The sequence below is a fragment of the Lingula anatina genome, chromosome 1 (assembly GCF_051362555.1).
Source record: "Lingula anatina isolate TDL-2025a chromosome 1, LinAna3.0, whole genome shotgun sequence".
Lineage (NCBI taxonomy): Eukaryota > Metazoa > Brachiopoda > Lingulata > Lingulida > Lingulidae > Lingula > Lingula anatina.
Window position 1 is genome coordinate 46,089,268 of NC_141767.1, and position 10,859 is coordinate 46,100,126.

Consider the following 10,859-nt stretch of genomic DNA (forward strand, 5'->3'; position numbering starts at 1 on the left):
GAGTTTGCATCGGAGCAATAACGCACAAAGCAACACGCCATAAAAGTTGTAAAGGCAAAATCGTCACTAGGGGCTCATTCCCATTTAAATTATCGGTCTACGTAGATCGATTCAACTCCGCAGGGACACTCGCTGAATGCAATCAGATAAACAGATTAACACGCATTCTCTTGTTTTCAACGTATTCGTATAGTCACCAGCTTTTCTGAATTCTACTCAACTCCAGGAGGAGGCGTGTTAATTTGCTTATCTGATTGCATTCAGCGAGAGCACCTACGGAGCTGGATCGATCTACGATAATTTCATTGGGGCTGAGCCCTAAGAAAGCCGACACAACCTTACCCCCTACTGTTAGTATTTTACCCCACTTAAAATTGTAAAATAAAACAACACTGTATTCAAATTTGCATGTTTCGTTGATTTTGAATGGGCTGCAGAACAGGTAGAAATAAGTTGGCCTAAAACGGAGATCTTTGGGGTGAAATTAGGTCTTTACGAAGGGGAGTTCGACTGCCTTTTTACACACACATTCACTCACACACACACAAAGAGTCCATCAACAAATAAGCCTGTCTGTCGTCTGATCATCGAATTAAAACCGCGCGGTCTTTTACGGAGCATGAGGAATTAAAGTTTTTTACCAATATAATTAATATAAATAGGGTGTATAGAATATGCTGTTTTATCAATACGTGTAGGTTGTTTTAGACAAGTGTGTGCCATTTCAGATACTGTACAAAAGCAGCGCATATGCTAAACATGGTCTTAGACTTGTTCAAATGTTCTTTAATTTCATCAGTATAAGCATAATCAGTATTTAAGTAAATACAAGAAAACTAAGGGCTCTGTGGATCATGCAGACTTAGACTGGACCTGCTAAATCACAGTGCCTAAGCAGTTATGCAAACAATTACCAGCCATGTAATCAGCCTTGAGATTTCTCAACAGGGTGACTTCAGACCAAAATGACCATCTATCTAGCTAGAGACATATCTGTGAATATCTGTGAAAAATCTATCAGTCGCCCTGGTAGAGGGTACCAGAAGCCCGCTTTTCAAGTAGGCCTATATTGTCCGGGAAGGGGGGGGGGGGTAGCAGATGCAAACCTTTACTTGAAATGACTTGTTCACACTTGCTGGTAATACTGCGGTAACATAGGCGTAGACAGTACCTATTTGTCAAATCGACCATTTATATATTCACTGGCGAAATTGTTCATCTTTCTATCTTAGTTAAGAAATTAATAACATTTTCGGCGCGCTCCTTTTAACGCGTTTTTATGTACAGGTATATAATGAGATGTTGAATTTAATCAATGAACACGATTGGAGGTAATATACCTGTATATTTTGTCTGATGAACGCATTAATCAATCTCCGACAAAGTTCCCCACTGTTTTGACGCATTCATCAACCATGATTTTTTTTTCATTTTGAATTAACTAATGTTTAGCGATTTACTACGTGTAGCATGTACTAGTTTATCGAAAATCTCCAACAATTAAATGAATAATTCAGTTAAATCTTAAGTTGCACGGAAAATATTTGCAGATAGATCAATATCATTTAAGAGAAATACCATCAGTTAGGACCTTGCCTTTGACGAACCACATGGAGGACGAGGACACAAAAGAAACAAGAAAAGCGGAGGACTCGAAAACCCGTGAGATAATAAGGTTGGAAGGAAGGGACAAAGAGAGCAAGATTATTTTTCCATTGAAAAGCTTTTAGGTACTCTATAGGTCATAGGTAAAAAGGGCATTGGTTGCTATATCATTATTAACTGCACTTTAAACTTTATATATGTATATATAAAAACGCATTTCATAATTTTTTCGTTCCCACAGATTCTTCGATAGGTATGCATGCTTACACATTGTATTCTCTGTTTACCGTATGAACATCCGAATGACCAAAAATTGAAAGGTGTTTTCAAAACTTATAAAAACGCAATTGTTTTATTTTCATTGTTTGATTAAAAGCACAGCAAGAGTCTCTGGACGATCAACATCGCACAGAGGTACATCGTAGGCCTACATGTAGAGCCTTTGTTTAACTCAAAAGTGTCGGTGTTGAAAGAAAACTAACAGCTTACTCAATCTTTTTCATGTTTTCTTATGTGTTAAAAATCTTTAATCAGGCTATTCGTAATAAACCACGTACACTAGTCCTATAGCGTATAGAGTTTTATTACTGTATACCCCACAAGCGTAGTTGTCCCACCGCTGATCCCAGATACAACGGGAAACGACCTGCATGGCCTGGTGCTGCTTTTCTGTGATCATCACAGACGTCACAATTTTAAACCTCTCTAAATTCATTTCCTTGATCCTGTCTTTAATCATATCACTCAAAGTTCTACACTTTCGGTTCATTATATTAGGGTCGTACTTCTTATCGTGAAGATTTTGTTCCAGGACATTTTCAATAATCTGCCGAGCTTCTCGTTCCGGGAATCGACAGTCTGGTTCCAGTTTGTAGGTGTTCTCGAACTCCACGGGCATGTTGTTGGGGTTGAAATCGGACTTGTCGTCTGCTAGACCCATGGCCGCCCTCTGTCGGCTATTCCCGGGAGTAGGGTTTCCACTGGACAGACCGTCTTTTCCGTGCCATGTTCCTGCTCGTGGTCGATGTCCCCTCTGACCCGAGATTTGATCTCCAGGTGGATGTTGATGTTGTTGATGTGGGTGGGCGTGCCCATCCTGATGTTGATGTGGGTGTGCGTGCCCATCTCGATGTTGATGTGGGTGTGCGTGTCCATCTCGATGTTGATGCTGTGCGCGCGGATGTGGATGTTGGGGACGGGGCCCATGGTGTTTATGGCTGTGTACAGACGAATCACCTTTTTGTTTGTTCAAAGATTCCACGCTCATCTTTCAGGCTTATCTTCTGCGTCTTCCGTGATACTGGAGGAAAACAAGCATCCCTAGTTATGCGACAGGTATATTTAATTCCAGTGCACAAAAATAAGTTAATTATAACTTTCTAACTGATTTTTACTAATAACAGATTCTACTAGTAGGCCTACATCATTAAAGCAAGTGTATGTATATATCTCAAGATCTGGAAATAGAGCCTTTGCGGATACCTACAGCGATGAAAATACGATACATACCAATTACTGGACTTGATAATTACGAAGATGCGACCTTAGTAGCCCGTCATCGATTTAGAAAATTTTAAAAAGAAAGCAAATTACTCCAAAGGGCGTCTGAAACGCCGCCCTACTTGATTTTTTCCGTGTGTTGTGAAAATGCAGGTGCTTGGTGACTGCCAGTCGGCTAGTGCTTCCTTTAATTGAATTCAATTAACAATTTGTATCCGCGCCCTTATCAGGAGTTTATTATGTATTTCGTCTTTATCTGCAATTTATAACTCTGCCCTCAAAACAGTCTATGCCAGTTGCCTGGTAATCCATTACGGCATGCGTACACATAACTGTGTATTGTATGTCTCCAATCGGCAAATTTTCAGGATTGAGATTACAAATCAAAAGTCAGTCGGTGTGAAGAGGAAGTGTTTTATGCCAAGGCATAATCCAGTGGCGAGTTTTCAGTCAGTTAACAGCTACTGGTGAATGTGTAGTAGATGGATAGTGAAACAGCTCACACAGCGAAACCAACTTCTTCCAGGATGTTTGGAATTGGGTAAAAACAAAATACAGTATAACAGGGATAAATAAAACATTTATTGTCATTGTAAAATACAGTGTATGACAAAAGGTTAGGGTTTCAAATGTTAAGATATGGACACTGGCCCTTTAAAGCTCTATTGATCTTTTTTTTTCTCGTAATTCTCCGCAGGATTCAACCATATATTATATTTAAATTGTGCTCGCCTTCTATTTGCGTATTATCTTTATTTTTATTATAATTACTAATTACATGTCCTTTAATCTCACGCGTTTCAATTTACTCTCTGTTTTGCAACTGACGTCTTTGCCTTACGCTGTCCTCGTCTGAAGCAGCATCTTGGCCCCCAGCAATAAAAGAAGGAAATCCAGGTCTGAAGGGGAGAGGCAGAAAAGATCCTTGTGTGAACAAATTCCCTGGACGAATACGTATTGGAGAGAAAAAATTGTTCACGTTTCGAATGAAATTTGGAAATACGAATGGGCGGTTATCGGAGTTATCCCCAGAAGGTGATGTTGTTGTTACTGGTTGCGGTGCTGGTCGTTCTCGGTTACTATTGGTTTGCTGCCCTCGCGCACGAGGCCTCGGGGGTCTGAAAATCACGCCCGTCGTTCTTTGACTGGTTGGTGGTTGTCGGGAGGTTGAGGCTGTGTTGGGTGGTGTTCCAGTAATTGTGATAGGTGAGTCGGTTGTAATCTCAGCCTGAGCGGTTGTGCTTATTGGTCCTGGGGTCTCAGTGGGTCTTGCGTACGGCGGACAAAATGAACGGCAAACTGCCTCAGATGAGCTCCCATCGATATAACAGCACATCGAGTTGTAGCATGCATCCATCATCATATATCGGGTGCACTTCGCTCCGACACGAAGGCGAGGCCGGCAGGTGGAAGGTCCAGAGGAAGAATCACAAAACAAATAAGGTGATGTACAAGGGCAATCATTTGAGCTTGATGAACATTTGTAAAAGTGCTCCGTGTATTCATTTGCCAAACCATCGCCGTTTGTTATTTCGAACGGCAACATGCGGTCTTCAAACCGCTGATATGAGGTCTCTAAACTGGTGATTTGAGCTACGCCAGGCGGTGGAGTTTGGTTAACACCTAACGCCACTGTGTCGTTGGGGTAATCGAATTGAGGATCAATGCCATTTGCTTTTTGCCGTTCACGAAATTCCTCCCAAGCACAATCAATAAAGGCGTGGTGAAGGAAAAATACAGGGTCTCCTGGGGAATTCTCCAAATCTATCATTTGACCACCAACCCAGTTATGGGTCTTCCCGTGATTTAACTCAAAAGTGGAATCTACATAAAATGTAATGTCACGAAACCTCGTGGCCGAGTCTGGGATACCATCATCGGCCATAAGTCCCGGGAACGGGCGCTGTTCGAACCCGTAGGTTAGATTTCGAAAAAGGACGTTTATTCCTTCCGTTGCAAATCTAGTGGGCCAATTTGCAAATGGTCCTGTCGTCACATTCCCGTAGCCATTTCCGGCAAATTCCTCCGTCCACATGATGGAATCCTCGGCATTTTCTAGACCTTCGTCCATTGTGGAGTTCCAATAGGGAAGGGCCACATATGGATCAAAGCGTTGGAGGGCCCGTTCAAGCCTATAATGAAACGGGTATTATGAGCATCGAAAAATGATACACAGATGACTGTTAATGCCTTTTGCTTTAAATTGGTTGTCATGTTTGATGTTTTGTGCTAAAGTTGAAACTTCTAACAAAGGGGACTATCCAAACGTAACAAACGTTGAAGATTATTTTGCAGCTTTTTTATTACGTTACGTTTTTGGTTCCGTTAGTTTGTTCGTCTGTTAGCAACATGAGGGGTATTTGATGAAACTTAAAGGAACTGCCAAGAAATGGCCAAGGAACGAACGATCAGATTTTGGTGGTGATCCATTTACTAATAAACTAATGGTTAATTTTAAGTTTTGTAAACTATTTGTCTCTCTGCCTTCCTGTCAGCAACATTATACAAAAATGTTATGGAGGGATTTCGATGAAATTTTCTGGATAGGTTAGACTTAAATGGACTACATTTTGGGGGTGATTAGTTAATAAGTCGATCAATTAGTAAATTAATTAGTTAAAAGATTAATCAAAAATGAGAAATTGGGCTGATTAAAAATACTGATTAAAAATACTGCTTAAAAATACATTTGCATTACCTTTTTCATATTAATATCTAACTATAACAACTGTATATTATAGCTACACTTTAAACCTTATATTCATTTTCAAGAGAACTATAGATCTACCAACATCTTTGTTTTTATGACCCCTACTTCAGAACACGAGAGTTGGATTAAAACAATTTTATCACTTCCTTAACATTGGCGTTTAAGCTTCTGGCAAGAGTAATTTCAAGGTTTGTTTATCGTCTAGGTTTAATGATAAGACAATAAAACACTGGACCTTTTCGCTGGAGGAAGTTTGAGCGGACTGACATTAGACCTCGTCACGTAGGTCGTATTATGGTGATCTTTGACGGAATCGAACATCCCCTTTATCCCCGGACATGTATTTATTAGATATGAAAAGAGGGAAAACTAGAGACAGGCTGGCGTTTTACAATGTTTTAATGAAAAACTAATATGTAAATAAAGTAAACATCGGAGGACATTGAATCAGATATATACCACAAATATAATTGAATTTGCGGAAAAGGAGTTAGCAAACGCATGCAGTGTAAAAATGGCCCTGTCGACAAACGTGCACATTCTATATGCAAATGAGCTCTGAAATTCATTTGAATTTGAATTTTCTGGCTCAAGGTATTTTAATGTGACAAGAATAGTGAACAAACCAAAAGGCAAATGGAAAGAGAAGGTCACGGACAAATACCATCCCCATCTCACCTTCTTTACCTTAGAGGGTCCTCATTGTTTTCAGAATGACACCTTGTAAAATGCCACATCGCAAAGGTTAATGCTTATTCTAATAGCAGCAATTTTAGTGCTTCGTATTTTATTATTTAATGATATTTCCATTGTTGACTCATTTTGAGTAAGTCATAAGGAAACCGCGAAGGGTTAGAAATACACTTTAGTACATAACGATGCAGGGAGACCGACCCCATTTATTGGCTTAAATATTTTCACGTTGTCATATTAGCGTACTATATTATCAGTGAAAGAAAGAGAAGGTGGAGAAAGGGAGATGCTACAAACATTTGCACAATTTATCCCTCAAATGTTTTAGGCGGAGAAACACTTTCAAAATGTACTCAAGTTTTTTTATCTTTGGTCAGTTGTATGGCCATCGAGAGGTGTTCACAGGAAATGTCCTTGAACAGATAATTTACTCTTTTCTACTTTCAATTTTTTCTTTTGGGAGTGGGAAACAATTGTCAATTAAAACACGCCCTGCAAATGATAATCTCATTTCCAAACCGCTGAGAGGCTTACCTGAAAAGCAGTTCTCTGTGAAAAGGCAGAAACGCGGGTCCAAAGTGAGCACCCGGGGACAGGTTAGCTCGGTGATACCCAACAAAGATGTCGTACTCCCGTACACCGTCAACAAAAGAGTTCTTCAGACGGTTCAAGGCTCGGTGAAAGCGGTCTCGTTTTTCTTTGGTTAAGCTTCGATACTCTTCCCTATAGTGCAACCTTACGGGATCAGCAACGTTGTTGGCGCCTCTCTGAAGCAAAAATGCGTTGGCCCTCGCGTTCGATGAGGCTCTGTTAACTGTGTCTGTATTATCGCCCCCTGGGAACCTTGAGATCCGATTTCCGATCCCATCCTGTCCCTGTGTAATTCTACTTCTTATATTTTGCAAAAAATTAGGCGGGGGTGGTGGTAAACTGAATGGCAAAGGTGGGAAAATCCTTCTTGGGGCTTGTCTTGCATAACGTGCTCTTTTTGGCTGTTGCACTGTCTGCCTGTGTTGTTTCATCCCCAAATGTTGGAACCAACGCTGAATTTTAGGGGTCGGGTAGAAACTGAACTTTTCCTTGCTTTTTTTCATCCAGTCCATGTACATATTGCAGCAAACGAACCGATCAGCCTCTGATATGACTTGGTACGGGTCTTGAACTGGACATTGCCATTGCCCCGACTGATCCGAGCCCTTCACATAGTGATCTGTGGCCAAGAGGAGTACAAGCAACTGAAGTAAGGCGGCTCCGTGCGTCCAACTGCTCAACAAAGGGAGTTTCTGCACAATGATAGGCATCGTCCAAAAAGAGATACCCAACTGTTGCATTTTGGTGATTTTAAACGTACTAATAAAACAAATGATATTTCTCTTTTTTTTTCAAGAACCTTTTCTGGTCTGCAGTTTCAGTGGTAAAAACTCGTTATCAGTGCGTTCACTGCACTTTACTGCTGCAGTCTGTTTCAACTTGTTTTTCGGGTTACTATAAATTTCCATAGGCCTTGTCGTTGTTTGATTCTGTGCACCGCTTTGCCTGAGGCCAGTCGATAAAGTTTTACTATTGTTTAGAGCGTGCCTTGTGTATTCAAACGTATGTGCATCCTGAAATTAAATCCCCACAAAAAATTAAAACACGATGATGAGGTATTTTTTTATGCACCGCAGACACAATTACACCAAGGCTGGACTCTCCTTGGCGTGTTTGAGGTTTTCATCCTTAAGTAAATCGGTATTTTTTGATAAGTTCTATAATTTGCCATTTCATTATTAAAGAGCCCAGAGTCTTTTTTTTTTTTTTTTTTTTGTTAAATTATAGCGAATATAAACGAAACTATAATAGTCTAAAAACAATATGAATGGCACTTTCATGATTCGTTACAATAGTAGTATAAAAATATGAATATCCAACACAGAAGTAGAAATATAGAAAATTTCACTAAAAGGAGAAAGTAGATACCTGAAGAAGTGAGCTAACACGACCTACCTACCAATGCGCCATCAATTAACCTCTATGTTCCCCGTAAGTATCAGGGTCTTTCACACGCCGTGATTTGTATTTATAGCTGTCCCGTTCGGGTCACCACGCTCCTTAATGTTGCGCATCCAAAAATCACAATTCATTTTGTAAAACATTTCCTTTCAGGACAAGACACATAAACGGGGCGCGAGAAGTGATTTACTCGCAGGAAACCTGTCTGGCCTTCAGTCACCTTTCTATGACATGGAGACATGACAAAAGGCTCCCTCACGTCCTATCCCTCGCGGTCCACAGGTTGAAGTATTAGGTGAACTTGAAAAGTGATTAATATTTAAGGAACATGCCAGACCTGCATTCACCTTACACGGGCTTGCAGGTGTTTCATTAAACCAAATGGTCTATTTTGTCCTCACGTTGGCGTTATTTTCCCTCTGTTATACTATAAAATTGTTAATTTTTCATTAACCTTAGATGTAGCTGCCACAGTAGCCTATAATGTATTTGTCTTACATGTAAATGAAGGTTTTGGAAATGTAGTCTATTTATGAACAGCTTTTATATCACTTCAGCTGAGCGTAAGTAATAAAGTTCACTTTAATCTGTTTCTCGATTTCCCTTTTCAACTTCTCTATGGCTCTGTTCTCACAACTTTTAGATCGATCTATCACCGCGGGGAGTCTCACTACATTACTGTCAGATAATCCCCCTTAAGTGTCCGTCCCCGCCTACTACAAGCTTTAAGGGGTAATTAACTTTCGTGTCCGCCCGGCTGACAGCTATTTAGCGTGAACCCCCAGGGAGTTAGGTCGATCCAATGTAGGTCGATCTAATCTATGAGAATGGGGTGTATGGCTAAGATCCAACATAAGATGAATCTTATCCGTTGGATCCTCGTCTATGTTAAACTGAGCCTTTTTTAAAGAATACCTGTAAATAAAGTATATAGCTCTACTGGAAAAGTGCTCAAAGTAAGTATTATTACTTTTAAACCGATTATAGCTTCGCGATCTACTTTCTCTCATCATTTCATGCTCAAAATGGCCTTCTTACGACTATTTTAGATAATACTTTAATGTATTTTATATTGTATCTTAAGATGTCTATTATTAAATGATTGTTATGGAAAATGTATTTTTCGGGGATAAAAGACACTACATTCTTTTTTTTTTTAAGCTCAATATTATCTCCCTGCTTTTTTAACTCAAGTGACAAGTGAAAACTACTGAATGTACAGTGTATTTGCGACATTTATTCAGTGCAAAAAAAAAAAAAAAAAAAAAGGATCAGGCACCGAATACTCTTATCCATAAAATGTTTTTACCGATTCCGAGTGCATGGTATTGTCTCTTTTATGGACTAAGCTGAAACGATTTCAGTAAACACTTTATGCATAAAAAACTCAACGCTGCTGACGATTGGTTTTTCTACCATGGGGCTGCCTTGTGTCAAAAATAAATAAATAAAATAAATAATAATGATAATAAAAGAATCTACAACTTGCTTGTGAAGAATAAAAGGAGAATTTAGCGAACTGCCGTCTCCATGGCCTTTTCGAGGAAGATTTAATAATTTGCTTTATCCGAAGGCGCAGACAAGCATTTACGAGGCTTCCATTGGCTTGCAGCATTCATTTGTATTGATAACATGCATCACACAACAAACTTCAAGTAAATGTGCTTGTTGATACTGTACGAGTACACTTCACTGCCACATTTTCTCAGCCTCACAGTTGCACCTTAAATTCATCATGGAGGCCTGGACAAAAGCCTCATATAAAGTAATTTGATTTTTTTGTTATCGGTCCATCTGATGTACCCCATCTTGTCCTAATGAGTCTATAAATGCTGTTTTCGTCGCTTAATTTACACTGGAATGGGTTTAGGTCTAATTTAAAAAAGCAGTCACTATATTGCAACCCGCCCCTTACCTTACCCCATCGTTTTCCGGCCCAACACTTATTGAGGTGGTTGATGAGTGGAGGAGGGGTTGGGGGAAAAGGGAATGTTATTCATAAAACCATTTTTTGTTCTGATGAGAGCAATTCTCAAGAAATGATGTACGGAAATCCATTTTACTTCACAAGAGATTACAACCACTCAATGTCAATGTCAAAGTCAATGTCAAAGTCACTGTCATCTAGTCACGTAAAATTGATGCATTTTGGCTGAATATTCGAGGAAAAACATCATTTTAGCACATAAAATGCCTCGATGGTTCTCTTATCTTGCGGGAGCGTTTTGTTGCAAAATGCATTTTCGTTTTCAGATAGGACCTAATCACCTTGCCTGTCTTGCCTTTTACTTAAGGCTTAACAGCGGATAGGCCTTAAGTTCATGTTGAGGAATGGGGATTGTTATTCGGATATTTCACA

At 39.7% G+C, this 10,859-nt stretch overlaps 2 protein-coding genes across 2 annotated transcripts; both read right to left on the reverse strand.

Annotated features, from left to right (window-relative positions):
* Positions 1–1,953: 1,953 nt before the first annotated feature.
* LOC106153247 (uncharacterized) lies at positions 1,954–3,290 on the reverse strand. The gene is made up of 2 exons (XM_013527099.2): positions 3,115–3,290; positions 1,954–2,905 (listed from the first exon to the last, which is right to left on the reverse strand). The coding sequence occupies exon 2, from the start codon at positions 2,870–2,872 to the stop codon at positions 2,141–2,143; it is 732 nt and encodes a 243-aa protein (XP_013382553.2). The 5' UTR covers positions 2,873–2,905; positions 3,115–3,290; the 3' UTR covers positions 1,954–2,140.
* A 375-nt stretch (positions 3,291–3,665) lies between these two features.
* Positions 3,666–8,110, reverse strand: LOC106153243 (uncharacterized). Its single transcript, XM_013527094.2, has 2 exons — positions 7,043–8,110; positions 3,666–5,237 (listed from the first exon to the last, which is right to left on the reverse strand). Exons 1-2 carry the CDS (start codon positions 7,837–7,839, stop codon positions 3,911–3,913), a joined length of 2,124 nt encoding a protein of 707 aa, XP_013382548.2. The 5' UTR covers positions 7,840–8,110; the 3' UTR covers positions 3,666–3,910.
* Positions 8,111–10,859: the final 2,749 nt, after the last annotated feature.

Bases quoted from the DNA above. Each gene is read 5' to 3' on its own strand.
- LOC106153247 (XM_013527099.2), bottom strand. From the start codon at position 2,872: ATGAGCGTGGAATCTTTGAACAAACAAAAAGGTGATTCGTCTGTACAC.
- LOC106153243 (XM_013527094.2), bottom strand. From the start codon at position 7,839: ATGCAACAGTTGGGTATCTCTTTTTGGACGATGCCTATCATTGTGCAG. The intron at 5,238-7,042 runs GTAAGCCTCTCA...GTTTCATTATAG, and splicing joins CACAGAGAACTGCTTTTCAG to GCTTGAACGGGCCCTCCAAC.